Here is a 20,552-nt window from a genome sequence, read left to right as displayed (position 1 = left end):
CTCCGGGATCGAAAGGGGATAGACACAACCTTTCTGTAATTTGGCCCCAGGCAACAGGTCGATCGCGCAGTCCCATGGCCGATGAGGTGGAAGATGTGTTGCCGCGACCTTACTGAACACGTCCTGGAACGCCCTGTAAGCTGCTGGGATCTGGAAGGAGCTTTGGGAAGCTGGACTTTCAATAGTGGTTGAGCAGAGCGATACGGAGGGAATGGCTCAACCTGGAGTAGGGAGATCTGCTAAACACTTCCTGAAACAGGATTCACTCCACCGGAGTACCTCCCCGGAGTTCCAGTGGATGTCGGGATGATGTTTAGCCAGCCAGGGACGTCCCAGAACAATGTCCACTGTAGCCTCCTCCAGCACCAGGAACGAGATCTGTTCATCGTGGAAATTTCCTATGCGGAGAGTGACTTCCGGGGTGCGATGGTGCACCAACCCCTGACTCAGCAGTTTTCCTTGGATATTAGAGATTTTATATGAGGTGGTGCTGCGAAGTCGAGGGAGCTTGATTTGGATGAGACTGATGTACATGATGTTCATGTACATTAGCTGAACATCAATGTGAGGTATACTACAGACATCAGGATGGAGATGGATCGTACTCACCGCTAAGCGTGTGGGGCGAACCGGGCAGGAAGACAGAGGGTGATCTTTGGACCCACAGTACAAGCAGAGGCCTTGGGTGATTCGACAGGCTCGTTCAGCTGATGACAGATGGTAATGGTCCATTTTCATTGGCTCTGGTGCTGGAGGAGCTCTACCCGGTGAGGCGGTGGTGGTAGAGGAATCCTCAGTGTGGCAAGCAGTTAGATGTTGGATATGAAGGTCTCTAGACCCACGGTGTCTTCATAAATAGACATTTTTTTGTCTGATTGAAGGGTTTAGACCATGTTGGAACGCAGATAAGAGAGCAATTTTGTTCCCTCCGCTGCTCTCTGCGAGGGTACGGAATCGAACTGTATAGTCATGGATGGAGATCTCTGCTTGCCGTAGCCGGAAGAGCTCATCGTGCACAGAGACCACCGCGGTAGACATGCCAAACATCTCACGGAAATGATCAACAAAAGCATCCAGGGAGCGCACTAGGGGACTGTGTGAATTCCAGAGAGCTTCGGCCCATTGCAGAGCCCTCCCAGACAGTAGTGACATGATGAATGCGATCTTCGCTCTATCATTCACAAACTGATGGGGTTGTAATTTGAAGTATAGTGAACATTGGAGTAAAAAACAGCTGCAGGCGGCCACCTCACCGGAGTAGATTGTGGTTTGGCCATGGGATATGCAGAGGCTGAGGGCATGACGGGAGGAGGCTGAAGAGACTCGCGGAGTGCTCGGACCAGTTCAGTGAAGGAATCAGGTGAGAAGGAGCACTGTGCCTCCATAGCAAGCTTCAATCCGTTCAATATATACTTTCTTTTATTGTCTTGTAGGGGCTGGTCTTCTGTCACGTCTGGAGTGAGAGGCATACACGGGAAGAACGATTCAGAGCTTCATTATTTATACAAACTGAAGGAGGACTTTAAATGGTAAGTTCAAAACTGAAACATAACTATAGCTCATCAAACTGAGGATTAATAGTCCTTATCTTAATCTTTATAGGGAGATCCAGCAAGATGGCGGGAGATCCAGAGAGGTGAGTAGAAGCGTGAGGAAAGGCATGTAACCTTGAGACCAGCCGACGAGGGACTGAGGTGAGTAGACTGATATAGTGTCAAGGTAAGTGAAGTCAGGTGTTCATAATCAGTAATCTGGTGATTGTGAACGGGTGTAGGCGGCTGGTGTGGCTGATGTGGCTGGTGAATCTGTGACAATATGAATAAATGTGTTATGAATATAACACATGAATAAATATAAATAATACTACGTAAATCTACCTATAATCAATCAATCAATCAAATGCCAGTTAGACAAATGTTGAAATTTCTATAATTATTTATATAATAATGACTATGACTTGTTTTTTTGTTTTTTTAAATAAATGAATAGATCAACACTAAAAACGAGCACCACATCATTGACCCAGGTGCAGAGAAAGAGACCGAATCAAACAACAAAAGGATATTCACTGCAGAAGACTGGGAAAAAAAAAAGTTTCAGTTCAGAGTCGGCAGAACATGTGGTTTCTAGGGAGTTACCATGGAGACCAAACCACATTTGTACCTTGACACTGGCAGGCAGTTTTTTTGGAACAGCGCTGACACTCTAAAAAGCTAAGATGTTCATTTTCTGGCTTTAGGAGCCTTGCTATGGTAGTAATCAAACACACACACACACACACACAAGCACAGCTTGAGACAAATTGACTACAAGGCATTTGACATCCCAGTAGCTGGAAGCAAGTTGTCCATCTCACTTATATGTTTGGCCTCTTTGTTCCTAAAGCCTGAGCTTCAGGAAAAGGGAGGATGCAGTGAAAAACAGAAACACACGGACCCGATGGAGGAATCAAAAGCACTAATCAGGCATCTCGCAAGGCCTAATGAGCCGGAAACATCCACTGAGGGGTCAATCAGACCTGATCATCCGTCCATCCAACGCCCCTTCCCTCTTAGACAATTTCACACACACTAATTACACCAGAATTTCCCAAAAGTTTTAGATTAACTATAAAAATAGTCAAAAAATCTAAAAAGAACATAGACAGGATTCCATAATTCATCATTTGGAATCAATCTTAAAAGATATTTTAGGCTTGTAACAGTACAGAAAACAAAAACTAGATCTCAACAGGACTAGTATTATTCCCAATATGATAAAATGCAACAAAAAAATAATACATTTACATTTATGCATTTGGCAGACGCTTTTATCCAAAGTGACTTACATTGCATTCAAGTTACAGTTTTTACATTTTATCAGCTCTTGCTTTCCCTGGGAATCGAACCCATGATCTTGGCGTTGCTAGCGCCATGCTCTACTATTTGAGCTACAGGAAAGCTTAATTATATATTTTTTTAATATAATTTATAATTTTCTTAATTATAATAATAATTAAGAAAATCTTTGCAAACTTTATTGCCATTATTTATTTTTAAATGTCCATTAAAAAGATTTTATTCCAACACAACCGCTAAAAAGGACTCTGAAACCAAATAATTAAACAAACTTTAAGAATTACAGTTTATTGACTAAGATTGTATTTGATTCTTAAGGGATTCTTACATGATTCCACTGAGATATTTTAGAAATGGCTCCAATTATCAGAAATCCCACTATGAATTCTGATGAAATATTCAAAAATAGTCAAATACAAAACAAAAAAAAATCCATGGTTCTATAATTCATGATTGGAAAACAAAGGATCACATTCTAAAGGATATTACTGGGAATTCTCTTTGAGGCTTCTGACCTTACACAAAACAAAAGCTAGGTCTTTAGAAAATACAGTTCTCAACAGGACTGGTGTGATTCCCAATATGATAAAATGACTTTGTATGACATAAGCAATTTAAAGAAAATGTTTAAGAATTTTTTCCCATGGAATTGTCTTTAAATGTCCATGAGGAAGTTGATATTCCAACACAACAGCCAATAGGACTCTGAGAATCAAATATGAATCAAAAACCCTGTAAGAATTATAGTTTATCCACTATAGGATCGTATTTGACTCTTAAGGGATTCTTACATGATCTTACTGGGATATTTTAGGATTGGCTCCAATTATGACTGAAATCCCACTAGGAATTCCAGTAAAATATTTAAGGCCTGCAAAGCTAATCCAAGCCAGTGTGTGTGTGGTTGAAGGGTTTAACGTGTGAATATCATTGCTCATGTCTCTAAAACTGCAACAGACAACAAAAACCAGACCATTTAAACTAGTTGCCCGCTGGTACAGAATCAGCCATACAGTAGGAAGTGTTCATCTCCCAGCAGAGGGCACACACACACACATCCTTTACCAGCCTCTGGCACAGTGTTCCTGACAACATTCACATGCTAGTGTAATCTACTGGGTCATAAACACATAGACATAGACACATAAACACATGATATATAGTTATAGATAAGAAGTTTGGAGTCGGTAAGATTTCATGGTTTTGAAACAAGTCTCTTTTGCTCACCAATGCATTTATTTGATCAAAAATTCAGTAAAAACAGTAATGTGATAAAATATTACTACAATTTTAAATATTTATTTTCTATTTTAAAATATTGAAAAATTGTAATTATTCCTCTGATGCAAAGGTGAATTTTCAGCACCATTACTCGACTTCAGTGTCACATGATCCTTCAGAAATCATTTGCTGCTCATAAACATTTGTTATCATTACCAATGATGAAAACAGTTGTGCTGCTTTATATTTTTTGTGGATGGATGGATGGATGGATTTCAGAACAACAACGTACTGACATCAGTAATAAACACTTTGCATACAAAATACAAAAATAAAGCGGTCTATCTCTGAAAGAAGTCCTGTTCCAATGCAATATATACATCTCTAATAAAAGCTATTACTTTATGCTAAACCATGAGAGACAAACAATTACAATCCATCAAGGCTTTCAGACTTTCTCCGAGAAATAGGAGGTGACAGCATGTATCTGATAAGTGTGTGCTTCCAGCCCAGACGAACCACGTCTGTTTCAAGAGGGTTATTCAGACTCATTACTATCTCATCAAGAAAGGCCCATTCGTTAAGACAATTAATTAGAGTAGCGGACGCCTGTGGAAATTGATAATAATAATAATGAAGGGTGTGATGGCTGCTGATTGGTCGATGGGGCAGGGACCCAGGTGCGGGTTTACGATTTTTAATTGCAGTCGAGCGTTTTGCACAATGTGTTTTATTAGTTTTATCCGCCGCGGTTGACTTGCTAACCTCTTCTGAAGTGGTGCGCGGGGAGCGCTGATATGTGTGACTTGTCACTTATGTGAAGAGTTAGCAAATTATCAGTGAAGAGGATGAGCCGAGACTCGAGAAACGCTCTCAAGCTGTCAGTCAAGTGTTTCTGAGAGTGTGGGGCCTAATGAAGACGCCGTGGAGCTCCGCTGGCAGCCTGGAATTAACAGTTTAGAAAGGAAACTCAAGTGTAAGGTCAGCACATTAATTAAAGCACTGGTGATTACAATAAAATAAAATAATAATTATTATTATTATTATTATTAAAGTATTAATTATAGTAATAATTACATCATTTTAAGCACCCATTAAAATAATATTATTATTATTATATTTTTATTAATACATAATAAAATAGTTATTAATATTAATACATAAAATATACATTTATTATGTTTATTTTACTAAAATATATTTAATATAATAATAAATATATAAAAATAATAAAATAATATTTTTTAAAAACTAATAAATAAACTATTCACTAATGTCTCAATTCTTCATCAGTTGTGTGAGTGTACTATTTATTTATTTTTCCTCCTCCTTAAAATAAAACTAAATAAATAAAATAACAATAATTATTACCAACATCATTATTATTGTTAATCAAGTATGAATTATAATAATAATTAAATAATTTTAAGCACCAATTAAAATTTTAATTATTATTATTAAATATAAATGCAATAATATTAATATTAATTAATATTAATGCATAAAATATAAATGTATTTATTTTACTAAAATATGTATTTATTATTTTAAATAAATAAATGAACTATTCACTAGTGTTTAAAACAAGTCTATATCAGTTGTGCGTGTGTACTATTTCTGTGAATATGAAATAACTTTCATCACAGATGGTTTGGTCACTGTAATAATCAATCCATAATGATGCCATCTGTGCAGGAGTGACCACCCAAAAGAAAGAAAAGTTTAACACACAGCCTGGTTGTTTAACACGCTGTTCTCATCGGCGAAGCCTTAAGAAAGTGTCAAATGAAAAAGTCAGCAGAGACAAGCAAGACAAAGACTGAATGACACTTTGACAGTTTAAAGTGTGGAAGGTTATGGAATCATAAATGAGTAGAGAGTAAAGTCCCAATTCATCTCTTATTCATCTTCTCTGAGGTCTGTGCAACCGATAAGACATAGCCTAGGAGGGAATGATGAGAAAAATGTATTGTAACCTTTACAAAAGAGAAAACGTACCATGATATTACTCAGAAAATATATCATGGAAATCCACTACCATGACACTAACGTAACGATAGACGTTGACCAGTTTAATTATAGTAAATATCATGTGCATAATACTGCAAAATTTAATGTGTATTAATTTTACACAGTATTTACTTCAAATTCTCCATGTAAAATAAAAAAAATACATTTAAAATAAAATAAAAAATAAAAATTTAATTAAAAAAAATAAAATAAAAATTTAATAAAAATAATAAAATTAAATAAGAATATTAAATTAAATGAAAAATCAAATCAAATCAAATCAAATAATCTATTGCTATTCTTTTAAAACAACTAAATATCTGAATCTGAATACAATACTTTTTTAAAATGACAATCAGTCAGCAACCAATAGTATGCCTATAATGTGCATCCCTGCAGGTAATCAAACAGTAAAACGTTATTACAATTTGAGACCAATCAATCAATCATAGTACTGGCACAGTACTCTTTGTAAGGAAATGCGGTTGCCAATTGATGTAGCAAATTAGATAAACACAATTAACCAACTGAAAGTTGTAAATGAAGTTTCCAATCCCAAACAATGTATGACTGAATGAGTGTGAATATGTACATCCGCGGCTGTTCTTTGAAAGAGGTCACTCTAAATGCCTGTTTCATGTTTGGTGCTAATGATCTGATTAAACAGAAATATTCTTTACTGTGTGTGTTCAAAAAGAAACTGGCAAAGGACAGAGTTCTCTCATCAAAGCCTTTGTTCTCAGAGTCGAAAAACATTCCCCCAGTCTGGGAAATCAATGCTGGGAAGAGGATAGAGCAAAACACATGGAAATGAGAATGCATAATACATGGATGCCCAATGAGATCCGACCTGCATCATACTGCCGGATTCCTTTCTTCTGCTAATATTAGAAGCCAAATCTAAAAGCAGCTCGTGCTCTTAGAAATGCAAAGTGACAGCATCAGCCCACCCATCACAACTGCAATGAATATTAATATTTAGTGTCAGGAGAAACTTTTTCATTTTTAGTGGCGCATGCGAAGCCAAACATCACTGTCAGTCTTGCTCATACTTAAGGGTTTGGGATTTAAACTACGGTATTAAACTTTGTTGCATAACCATAACACATGCATTATCATATGCACCACAAACATGACTAAAAATAGAAGATAAAACGTGAAAATCTCAGAAACTTGCACTACTGGTTCACAAGTCTTGGGTCAGTAAGATTTTTCAATCTTTTTGAAAGAAGTCTCTTATGCTCACCAAGGCCGTATTTATTTGGTCAAAAATACAGCAAAAAAACAGTAATATTATGAAATAATATTACAATTTAAAATAACTGTTTTCCATATCAATATATTTTAAAATGCAATTTATTTTTGTGATAGCAAAGCTGAATTCTCAGCATCATTACTCCAGTCTTCAGTGTCACATGATACTTCAGAAATCAATATTTGATGCTCAAGAAATATTATTATTATTAAAAGAATCCTGAAAAGTATAATGTTTTCCACAAAAATACTTTTGTGATAGTAAATCTGAATTTTTACCATCATTACCGATCTTCAGTGTCACATCCAGTAATCATTCTAATACACAAATTTATGCTCAATAAATAATAATAATAATAATAATTAATTATTATTATTATAAAACAATATATTTTTCAGGATTCTGTGAAGAATAGAAAGTTCTAGCATTTACTTGAAATATAATTTTTGATTCATTTGCATGAAATAAATAAATAAATAATAAAACAATTACTGACCCCAAACGACTTTGAACACAAAATGGCTATAAACCACACATGGAACCATTTATGTTTCTGCCGGTGGGTGCTTAATCCCCACCCCCCTCCTTTTTTTCTTTTTTTTATTTCTTTATTTTTTACCACTGTTTCCATGGAACCATACCATAAAAACAAATAAAAAATAATAATTATGGTAATTCCACTGAGATGTGAATGCAGTACAAGTCTGTCTGGGAACAAAATACATTAAAGACCTAACTTTAAAAGGTAAGGCCAAAAAAGCTGAAGAAAATATCACAGATCATTGACCATCATATTTTCAGTGAATCTCTGTTGAAGTAATTCTACTCACTCCTGAATGCTTTATGTAGCTGAAACTGTGACTTTGTGGCGTCAAATGGAGGCACGAAATCATGGCTGTGTTTTGTTCATCAGTGAAAATGTGTTCCCACAGCTCTTTCCCCAGTTTCTGAATAGCCTTAATCAATCAAATTCTTCATGTATTATGAGATTTTTTTTATTAGAATCATCCTTCTGCATTTGAAATGTAATCGAATGAACCCGCGGCTCATATTAGCTGAATAGTGCTTAACTATGCCGGCAAATTGAGAAAACCGCAGTAGTTAAACGTTCAGCTCGAGCAATCAGCCTCTATTCAGCGAGCATGATTGCTCTCTCAATGACGACAGACGTGAAATGAAAAAAAGACAAATGCGTTTCAAAATTAGCTGGATGCCATGCTAACTATTGACTTAGCATGCGTGCTGGCATGCTATATATTTTAAACGTTTGTGGCCCAGAGACACACTACAATCTGCATATTAATTTGCAGCCTACAATTATGTCAATTACTCAGAAGTCGTTTATTCGGAATTAGCTTTTGAAATATGTGCTAATTAGCATGGCAAATTCATTAGGCCTATTTACGAGGTCCAAAACATCACAAGGATGACCATGAAAAAAAAAAATCATCTAAGATAAGGAAGAAAAAAATGTTTATTTAGAAATTCGTCAGAAGTACGAGAGGAATCGAGGGCTGGTAAATTACACAAAAACATAAGGATCTGAATTATCACTGAAGTTAATTAAATCGATATAAACAGACATCACAACTGTCTTTTATCTCTTGCACACTCTTACTTCTAATAGCTTATTTCATTGTTTTCTCATTACAGATAAGCTTTTAATCTATGATACCGAGTATTAGGTTTAAAACAAATAAACAACAATATATCATACAGAAATGAGAAATGAGAAACATGTTTAGTTTAACAAGGAACGCTGACCATCCCAAAATACAACTGTTGCATAAAAAACTTTTGATTTATTCTGTAACTTTATCATTAAAAATATTTTGGGGTCAGTAAGACTCTGTTTAAAAAATTGTAACTTTTATTCAGCAAGGACACATTAAAAGTGACAGTAAAGATATTTATAATGATACAAAAGACTTCAAATATTTTAAATAAATGCTGTTCTTTTGAACTTTCTATTCATCAAAGAATCATGAAAAAAATACATTATTGTTTATACAAAAGAAATATTACGCCGTTATTAATGTTTCTTGAGTAGCAAATCAACATATCAGAATGATTTCTGAAGGATCATGTGACACTACAAACTGGAGTAACAATGCTGAAAATTCAGCTTTGCATAACAGAAAAAAATATATTAGTTTTAAACTGTAATCATATTTCACAATAAAACATTTTTTTACTGTATTTTTGATTTAAAAAAAAAAAAAAAAAAAAACTTACCAACTACAAAATGGTAATGTATCCTGAATGACAAACTCAGTTCAGACTAAAATGAACCACATCTGACCACAAAAAAAAAAAGAAAAGTTCAAAAATAGTTTAAATAGTGCGTTAATTCTTACATCATTTAAATTAATTATTGTAGTTATTCCAATACACCAAAGAATTTAAAAAATAAATAAAATAAAACATGACTCTAATCAAAACAAATCAGTATATAAATTTCAGTTCTTTGAAAGTACGTTCTTTGAAAATTCTCATTTGTTTCCGACTGTTCCCAAATTATGATGTAAATTCCAATAAGAATCCTGCACTGAATCCATTTGGAGTTTTTCCTGACTAGGTGCTGAATAAAACCATCCTCTCTAATGGCTGTTAACCTGCCCGTTCTGATGGGCTGCTATGACAGCACCGGCACACAGGGACAGGCCCATAATGCATCAGTGAGTGACAGTGAGTGGAAGTGAATGATAGGGCTGTACAGGTAATGCGGATCTTGGGAAAGTAAAGTGCTCTGTTATCACAGGGTGTAGTAGGTGCTTTAGGTCATTATCAGCGACTCTGTAGAGCTCAGAGAAACACACACACACATAATCACCATTCATCATCTGGAGTGGCTGATTATGGGCATTAGGCAAAGAGACGGGTGGCTGAACGCATGACGATAAGATGGGAAAGGTGGGTGAGGTATCCTTTATGGTCAGTATGATAATGCAGGATATCAGGTATTACTGACATATTGGACTCCTTAACATTTGTCTTTGAGGCTGACAGCAGTTTAATGCATGCAGAATGAGGGTAGGAGTAATTACAGCCGAAACCGTAATCCATGAAGTGCCCTCAGAAGTGGTTCTAATACCAATTTATCAATTTATTAATTTAAGAAATCAGCATCGATCACTCGCTCAATGAACAAAAATGAACAGGGATGAACTTTCATCGGTCTCAAAATCTAACAGAAGCCCTTTTTCAAGCATTTCTGTTGATTGTCTGCAAAATAAGCGTTTTAAATGGAAAGTTGCCCAAAAATGAGATTCTGTCATCATCTATTCACTATGACGGTTTTCTTTTGTGGAGCACCATGAGAGCTATTTTTGCACAATGATACATACAATGAAAGGCAAAAATAAATCCAAAACAATTCAAACAACCCTGCCCAAAGTAACCAAAAGTAGCTCATATGACTACTGTACATTGCAAGTGTTTTAAAGCAAAACAGTAGCTTTAGGTGATGGGGAAAAATGTAATGCGTGTTAAAAATTGCATTTCAATTTCTTTAATTTGCATATGTTGCACCAGGTTTAACATCAAATACACTTAAAAACCAATGACGTTTGACATCATTGTCATCAAACCAGTTGAAACATGTTTTGACGTGTCATTGAGCTGAACTCGAACACAGACGAGGTTTGAGTGCAGAACAAAAAAAGGCTTGCAAATAATGGCTTGTACCTCACACAAAGCAAGGCGTATCTCCGACATTCGTGTACAACTGTCACATTTTGCTACGCTTATGATGGTTTTTCGTTTAAATAATTATGTTTCATTTTAGTTTTTTGTTGTCAGTTATGTACATTAGGGCTTTATGTTACATATTATGGTTATGGTGGTATTATTTTAGTTTGTTTTGTATTGTACAACACTGTGATCTATTTTACATCCAAAGCTTGTGGAAAAGGCTTGTGATGAACTTTGATTCTCGTTGCCACCAGTGTTTTCATGGTGGCTGTCAGCATATTATAACAGGTATAAAACAGATTTTTGTAGTTCAGCAGCTTCACGTCGTTCCAAACCCCGTAAAACCTTTGTTCATCTTCGTAACACAAATTAATTAGCACAAAAAGTATTCTCGTAGCTTCATAAAATTACGGTTGACCCAGTATTGATGTCACATGGACTATTTTAACAATGATCTTACTACCTTTCTGGGCCTTGAACTTTGCTGTCTATTCAGGCTTAGAAAGCTCTCGGAGTTCATCAAAAATATCTTCATTTGTGTTCCGAAGATGAACGAAGGGCGAGTAATTAATGATAGCATTTGAATTTTTGGGTGAACTAATTGTTTAACTTCCTTACTGAAATATACATTAAGTTAAGTGTAATCCATAAAACCTAAATTGTCGTTCCCATATTTTTACAATAAACATATTTGCTTCCTTTAAACGTTATTGTTCACAGTGCATTTTTTTTCCAATTTTTGGAAGAACTCTCTCTTTCCGACATCTACCCACATAAGCAGACACCCAAAGATCATCATAATCAACCCAAAATGAATGAAAGTTACACCACCACAAAAACAGAATATTAAATAATAACACCACCACAAAAACAGAATATTAAATCTAAAAGAGAAGAACTAGAGTGATTAAGTGTTTAACTGACTAAAGGAAACAGTGCGGCAAGTCCTCCCAGCATGACCTCTCCGTCTCCCAGAGTCCACCGGGGCCCCGTCTACAGCAACTCCACGCATTAACGTCATTCATCATCCCACACTGAATATTCATGGGCAGGGCCTGGGGGTCAAGCCAAGCGCCATCACTTCTTGCTGGGGGTTAATGGGCATCAGAGCAGGGGTGGGGCCTTAATCTGATTCCATTGCCATGGCAACTTCACCCTAATCAACCTCCGTAGGAGGTGAAAACGGTCTAATGAAGATGCTGTGACTCCCTCGCACTAGCTTTGTATTAAAGTTGATTAGCATGCGCTACTAACGGTGAGACCTCGTCTCGGTGGAATGTTTCCAAAGGATGATAAAGATTATTATAACAGAGACGAAAGCCGCTTGACTGCATAATGGGCAATAATGGGCCCGGTCAGTGTGAAAAATGAGTTCGCAAGAATGGTTTTTCGGTCTAAATGGAAGGAAAACACTTTCAGGAAGAAAAAGAAAAATGCGTTTAGACTGCAATATCGTGCAGGAATCAATAGCAGCGAGTTAAAGAGTAAAAAGTTTTGCTCATTTCCTATTCAGCCCAAATTTCATGCCAGAAAGTTTGCCAATAAGCTCTTTTATTGGAGTCAAAACGGCTCTGTTCCAAAACTAAGTGGGCTGCTTATCTAGACAGCAATTTTAGGCATCAAAATGATCTTGATGTGAAGAGTGATGTAAACAAGATGAAAGAAAATTACGCTTACACTTTATTTTTTTAAGGTGACCTTGTTACAGTGTAATTATACATTTAAGCACTGAGTAATAATAATTAACTACATGTACTTACTATACGGTTAGGGTTTGGCTTAGGGTTAATTATGCATAATTAATTGTTATTATAATAGTAAGTACACGTAACGTGTAAAAAGGACACCTTAAAATAAAGTGTTACCAAAATTAATAATGCAAGCATCACTTTTGCTGTATTAAAGTATTAAACTTCAGCACATAACTAGTCCAGCAGCACCACCTGTGCTATAGCCATGAAGGACACTTCAAATCAGAGAAGGTGTATTTTATTACTTTTCGTTAGTGATCCAACTTGTTTTCGCCTGGTGGACAACAAAATCCCCTGCCTTGGATTGAAAAAGGCAACTTACAAGGTATCGACTAATTAGAAACTACCCAGAACACCCAAACAACTCCACAGTAATATGCTTAAACACTCAATGGCATAACAACTTTAATGTATTTTCATAAATATTAAATGACCACAGTCTTTCCTCTAATACACAAACATGCTCAATTTCCATGCATCTTCATGTGTCAACATCTGCAAACCTATATTTGTAATTTACAACAATAGCACACAGACCATATGAATAAAACAATGTATAAATCAGAAAGCAACTCGAGTAAAATATCACATTTTTCCATTTCCCTAATAGCTAAACAGCCTTAATTCTGCCACCAACGTCTTCATCAGAATAATAATTTAATTCCTAATAAAATGAACCAGTTTTAAAATCTCAAAAATGTGAAAAACTCTAATGAAAGAAGTGGCTTAATCATTATAAGCTGCTTTGAACACCATATGAATATTTTATTAGTAATTATTCAACCCCTGCTGAATAAGAATTCATAATTTGTTCCATGTATGCATCTAGACATATTACTATGCTTATTATTCAGATTTAAGAGAGTTTATGAGATTATGCTATGCAAAATGGACATTTATGACACAATATTAACATTAATATTAATCAAAAACATTAATATTAAGCATGGCAGACGTAGTTATTCAACAAGTTACAGGCTTACAGTTTGTTACACAAAAAGTAAACACTAAAAAAAATACATAAATGCTGCCAAACTGGTTCCAAACTAAAGCCAAAGCTCCTGAAATAGCGATGATGTCATTGACGTGTACACCAATCCTCTCAAGGCAGGGAGAGCAGGCTAAACAAGTCCCAACTAAACGTCTGAAGTAACTTAAACGTAGAACTGCGTTTATGAATAGTAGCTTTGACAAGTCACGTGACAGAAAGTAGTGCTGTGATTGGCTGACTGCCCTCGATGCGATAATGCCCACCAATCATGCTCTCAGCTGGTCCGCAAATCTCCAAAAATGAGCCAAACTGGAAAAAACAGATGAACTAGTAATAGACTAAACAACTCCCCCTCAGATAGCATCACATTTGGCCAAATTCCAAATCAACTCTAAATGTCACAAAAGTCTGATCACTTTGAGTGCGAGGTGAGGTACACCATCATGAAACCTGCATTGTTTACTGACAAATAGTTCAAAAAGAAAGGGATTATTACTAATAATAACAGCCAAACAACTAAAGACTGAACTTGGAAACTGTGTAAACATCAAATTCAAAAGAAAATTGAATTTACAATGACCCAAACAACCCAAACTCACAGAGGGAACTCAATTCAGAAGTCCACCATCAAAGTACTTTGTCAAACGTAACTGCATTCAAACATACCATACTTTTTAGTGACAAACAAGCTAGATAATATTCACGGAACCACAGAAATAACCTCTCGATCCAGCTCAAGTACCACGGTTTCTTACCTTCTCTTTGTCCTCCACCAGGTCTGTTAGCATGTCATCTGGGTCCAGGATCCCCCCGTCCACATACTCCACATGGAGCGTCCGCACCAGGAATTCCCCATCCTGTTGAAAACAATAGGTCCATTAGAAGTGCCCCGTTCAACAACAATACAAAGAGTCTAATCATAAGTTTGGAAGTTTTAGACAGACAGCATGCTGTTTCGTTCTTATAATTAGTAGAAATCAAATCTCGTTAATCAAAAGATATACAAATATATTAGCAGATAAGAGATTACATCACAGTATATTTATCATTATTAAATAACTAGGATAAATCTGATGAGCTACAGAATAATTGTTATTCGTTATATTTACTAATCAAATTATTAACTGATTTAACATCATGTCGTTGCTATTGCCACACTGTAAAAAAAAAAAAAAGTTGAGTCAACTTAAAATTTTAAGGCAACCAGCTTCAGCAGAGTATTCTCAACTCGTCGTTTTAAGTTTATACAACAAAAAATTGAGAATCTCCCACAAAAATAAGCTGAGCAAACTCAAAAATCTGCTGAAGCTGGTTGCCTTAAAATTTGAAGTTGGCTCAACATTTTTTATTATTTTTTTTTTACAGTGCACTTTACCTCAGTGAAAATCACTGTAACACACTCTTTAATATCTCACTTTCTATGAGAACTACTTAAGATAACATGCAAAATACTACAGCATTTGTTTGCCCTCGTTTGACATGCTAGAGGCAAGCTAGCTCAGGCAGCTCATTTGTTTTGCCCTTTAGTCATGATTGGGAAACAATAGCAGCTTTAATGAACGTCTGATGCTTCCATGTCCATGAATGTATGTAAACTAGGGAAGCAATGACAATTAAAGGTATGAGTTTCCTGTTGCTCAAAGGTTCAATCCTACAGCACATTAATACCAATAAACTATGACTGGCTGTGCTAAATTATGAATATGCTGATGATTAAAGTGTGTTTTTCTTTTATTCACTGTACACTATGGCCTCAAGTGCCTTATTGCTTTTATAAGGCAAGAAATCTTGTCAAAAGTTGTGATAATAAAACCCGTTTGTTGAGCATATTAGAATGATGGAGTAATGATGCTGAGAATTCAGCTTTGATCACTGGAATAAATTACATTTTAAAATATATTGAAATCTGTTATTTTAAATTGCAATAATATTTCACAAAACAGATCAAACGACTGTGATGAATTTATTCTTTTGACCCTGACAATAAAACAGGATGAGATGGGTTACAGGTTGACAGAGAACTTGAAAATTTACAGTGGGAACACATGCAATCAGATAAGATAAGTCAAAGTCCTGAGTTGTCATAGTTTGAATGCCATCAGCTCATTACCAAACAAACTCGCAGAACGACTTTTCTACTAGGGTTCAGGGAGAAAAAAACAATGGTCTGAGAGAACGTGTTTGGCTGGTAATGCATGACATAACAGATCGAGGTCAACGCCTTTCAGTAGAAACCTCAATGAAACTGTTAACACACAGGACAATAATACCTACAATCATCATCTTGCCATGTAATCATGCTGAATATTAACATTGCAGTTCGATACAAACAATGAAAGACATTTTCAGTGAAAGTCTTCGTAAAAACAGCATTAAATGATTTATTTTTGTGAATTTCAGCATGTACAGCTCACTCAAAACTGTGTGAATGATCTTTGATCATCTTGGGGGCATCAAACAAATTGTGTATAGTTTAGTAATAATTTAATAGTAATATTTTGCACCAAAACTGTATAAAGTCATAGCTTCCAAGGAGTTACATTAATGCAAATGAAAAACCTCATGAAATATCTAATAACATATTTGTAGAATGTTCGAGTATTTACAGAATATTTTCTTTGAAAAACTTGAAATGAAAAATCTTTCTAACATAAAATACGCAGCTAAAAATAAATCACTTATTTTTTAGGTTAAGAGTGGAAATAGGATGTTCACGATCCAAAAGGATAAAAAAAAGACAAGGCTGACATTTTTTTCTACTTCATTTAAACCTTCATTAAAATGTAACTGGAAGTGTAATTGGAAAATGTAAAAAAAAAATTGACATGATATCTAATATTTAAAGGTAGGTAATTTCAGAGAGGCTAGCAATAGCAAGCTAGCTTTGAAAGCATAAGATCCCACCCTCCCTGCATAATCAGTCTCCTCCAAAACACACGCAGACCAGAGACCAACTAGTGACACGATGAGAGACGCCGTTAGTGGAGGGTTGAATGCAACGCTGTCAGATAACCTCATATCTCATTCACCGGTGATAAAACATTACAGTACAAAATGCATATTATTACAATAATAGCGCTTTTCATTCTCGCTGGTGGCGTATCATGTCTGCGCAAACAGGGTGTGCAGAGGTATGCAAATACATACTTTGAGGACCGAGGGATATGACTGGATGAACATTAAGGTATAGACGATATAAATGCGTGAATACATTTAAACCATTTCCCTTAACTTAAGCGATTGCTATCGGGATGTGAAGAGACTTTCAACCAGCATAACAAAAAAAATCACCTAACCTGTCTTTAAGAATACATGTTTCTGCACCATTTCTGTGTGTCTGAACAACCAAATAAATCTGTGTCACTGTTCACGTGACCCATTTGTTAAAATGTTCAGAAGTTCATATTGGTTCAACTGAAGCATAAATTTCTGTTTGCACAGACAAGCATTTATTCTGCACAAGTCCAAAAGAAAATCAACGCTCCATCCAAAGCCTCCATATTTGTTCATAAAAGCAGCTTTAATCCTCCAAAAACACTTTCAAATGGAAGCTGATACCATCCGAGCATGGAAAAAAAGCACTTCCTCCAATCCAGAAAGAAAAAGGGACTCTCAATTCAACTCAGATTAACACACACTGATAGTTTTTTGTAAAGGCGATTTCTCCGCCTCAGTCCCAACAGGAAGCAGCAGTCTACATCCACCCTGCTGCTGTGGAAAAGTGTTCAAGCTGTTTAGGCAGATATGTCTGCTGGGACTGTTTTCAGCTTCACAGAGCCATCTGAGCAACATTTGCTGTGGAAGAACAACACACCTGGTGCTTTTTACACACACCAGCTCCCATAACACTGGAAGAACCATTCAGATATTTAAACAAGACACATGGTTCGACAGCTGAGGTACAAGCTTCCCACAGCAATAACTGGAAATATTAATACAGATTCATTATCAGTAAAATTACATTATGCCAGTGGCATGGAAACATGAATGTGTGTAGCTACGAATAAATGTTATGCTTTCTTGTTTTTCTACTACAAATCCTGTGAAACACCATGAGAAAACCAAAAATACAAGATGCAATTACCTGTGCATTAAACAGCAGGAAGTTCTGAGAAATTGTTTGGTCTCAAATGTCAAACAGAACCAGTAATCAGCCTCTCCATCTATGCGAACTGAGAAGTAATTTCAACATGCACTAATTGTAAATGATTCCTCACAGCTACAATCTTTAATTAGTGTTTTGTTTTTTTTCGCTAAGGCAAGCACATTATGATTACTATTGTGTATACTGAGGGTTAATGATCTGAAGTACTAAATGTCAGCATATAACTCATCTGGCATGGCTGGTGCTACAATACCTGAAATCAGTTGAGAACGGGTCTGCAATGCAGATTTTTTGATAAAACGACCCAAAAGACTTACATTTTGCAATCATGGAATGCACAATGGCATTTTGACCTTGCAGCCATTAATCAATCATGGCTGAACTTTCTTAACAACATTCGCAAACAATTTTACCTTCATAATCTGATGTATTCCCCCCAAAAAACTTGGTTATTCAACAAGAAAAAAAAGACTGGATGGAGAAAAGTGAGTGAATGGAGGAGTGACAGGAGCACAGGGGTAGAAAATAGGAGACCATTTGGGCTTAGTTTAAGAGGGCCTTTATAACCAAAAATGAAAAGCATTTCAGAAGAGGAGCAATTCTGATGAGAGATGGCAAAGACAAACTTTTTTCTTTTTTTTTTTTGAAAAGCATGCACAGTTGAACTGTGGACAACAATACCAGTAAAATGTGTTAAGAATTTAAATAGGGTCCATTTTAAAGGAATAGTTAACCCAAAAATGAAAATTTGCAGAAAACTGACTCACTCACCTCCGTCCATCTGAGATATAGATGTTTTTTCTTCATCGGAACAGATTTGGCATTATACATACTAAATATTTTGCATTACATCAATTGCTCACCACCAGTGGAGTGAATGGGTGCCGTCAGAAATTCAACACAGCTGATAAAAGCATCACAGTAATCCACACCACTCCAGTCTTGTGAAGTAAAAAAAAAACGTCATGTTTCTAAGAAAAAAAAGAAATCCATCAAGATGTTTTTAACTTTAACCGTCACTTCCACCGCAAATGTAATGCTACATTTCTCCAAATCTGTTCAGATGAAGAGACAAACTCATCTACATCTTGGATGGCCTGAGGTTGTGTACATTTTCAGCAAATTTAAATTTTTTGGTTGAACTACTCCAATAGGACTTGATATTGCATACCCATTGTGACAGAGCAATTTGTTGTAGTGATGGCTGCTGACGCTGATGGCTTTGTGCTCTTGGAAGTGTGCCATGTGTAGTGATCTCAACAGTGCTGCCTGCCAAGTCAGCTCTCCAGCCATCCTCAGAGGTTAGCAGCGGCCCGACAGAGCCCAGCTATGGCAGGATAATAAAGCAGTTTTCCTCTGCTGTCAGTGAGGTAATCTCAAGCAGTCCATAAGATCTTGCTGGACACGTAAACATTATTGAGTGGGACATATAGTTTTATTTCACTGTTTTCTTATAGGACTGGCTGTGGGGAGCAGACAGACTACTAACTGTATTTTCAGAAGCATAACAGTGGCTCAGCAGTTTGAATAATGTGGATTTACCAGTAACAAGATATATTTTCCAACAGGTAGCAAGCAGCGGAGTATGACAAAACATGCTTACACTATGTACAGACTTCACCAGACTCAGTCTAACATGAAAACAAAATATATCATATACCTTTAACATATCATGTACTGTCTTATTAATGTCTTATAATATTCAATTTATCAGTGCATGTTTTCTTAAAGAAAACAGAATTTTGTCTTATAATAAATGTAATAAAAATGTCACCACCTCAGTTTTTATCAGCACCTCCGCTCCAAACACCAATAATAGAGACCACTTTTTTTTTTCTGTATGATTTTTTTAAATTCAAAAATGTGATGCGATAAATGCAATCAATTGCTAAAAAAAATAATGTTCTTTTCTTCAATAAATCATATAGATTTATGGTTACTTCACTAAAGATGTATTGGCCCCCTTAAATAGCTTAATGTACATTACCGTTCAAAGGTTTTGGGTCAGTATATGATACTTTTATCCAGCAAGTTTTATCAAAAGTGACAGTAAAGTCTTTCAGGTGTATATTTTTCAAATAAATTCATATTCTATTTTAAAAAAATATTTAATTCTATTTTTAAAGATTTAAAAAAAATAAGCATCATGGTTTCCACAAAAATATTAAGCAGCACTGATAATAATATGATGTTTCTTGAGCAGCAAATCAGCATCTTAGAAGACTGACTTCTGAAGGATCATGTGACACTGAAGACTGGAGTAATGATGCTGAAAATTCAGCTTTGCATCAAAGGAATAAATTATATTTTACTGTTTTTGTATTTTTAACTGCACTTTTAATTAAATAAATGCAGCCTTGGTGAGCATAAGATACTTCTTTCAAAAACATAAAAATCCTACAATTGTCATTAGCCAGCGATTATAACTGTCATTTGAACACAAAATATGCATATTTGGGTTGGATCGCTTAAAACTGACTCATTAGGATTATTTAAAGGTGCCATTGCATCCATTGCATGCACACAACAGAAAATTTGATCACTGGTTACAATGCACAACTACTGCAAAAAAAAAAAAAAAAAAAATTCTGACATTTCTGTTTACTCTAAAACACAGTGCAATGAAGTGTAAAATTCAAAATACTGTAAAACACCTGTAAAATATAAATACAGTAAAATTCCTTCAAAT

The 20,552-nt window shown here is 35.6% G+C and overlaps 1 protein-coding gene across 1 annotated transcript in view; it reads right to left on the bottom strand.

The window, feature by feature from the left end:
• Window positions 1–20,552, bottom strand: part of pard3ba (par-3 family cell polarity regulator beta a) — a 187,171-nt gene that overhangs the window by 164,286 nt on the left and 2,333 nt on the right. The window contains 1 exon segment of the mRNA XM_058773173.1: window positions 14,514–14,615. Within this exon segment, the coding sequence (XP_058629156.1) occupies window positions 14,514–14,615 (102 nt within the window).

The sequence above is a fragment of the Onychostoma macrolepis genome, chromosome 01 (assembly GCF_012432095.1).
Source record: "Onychostoma macrolepis isolate SWU-2019 chromosome 01, ASM1243209v1, whole genome shotgun sequence".
Classification (NCBI taxonomy): domain Eukaryota; kingdom Metazoa; phylum Chordata; class Actinopteri; order Cypriniformes; family Cyprinidae; genus Onychostoma; species Onychostoma macrolepis.
Note: the sequence above shows the minus strand (reverse complement) of the source record. Positions and strands in the feature narration are given on the sequence as shown.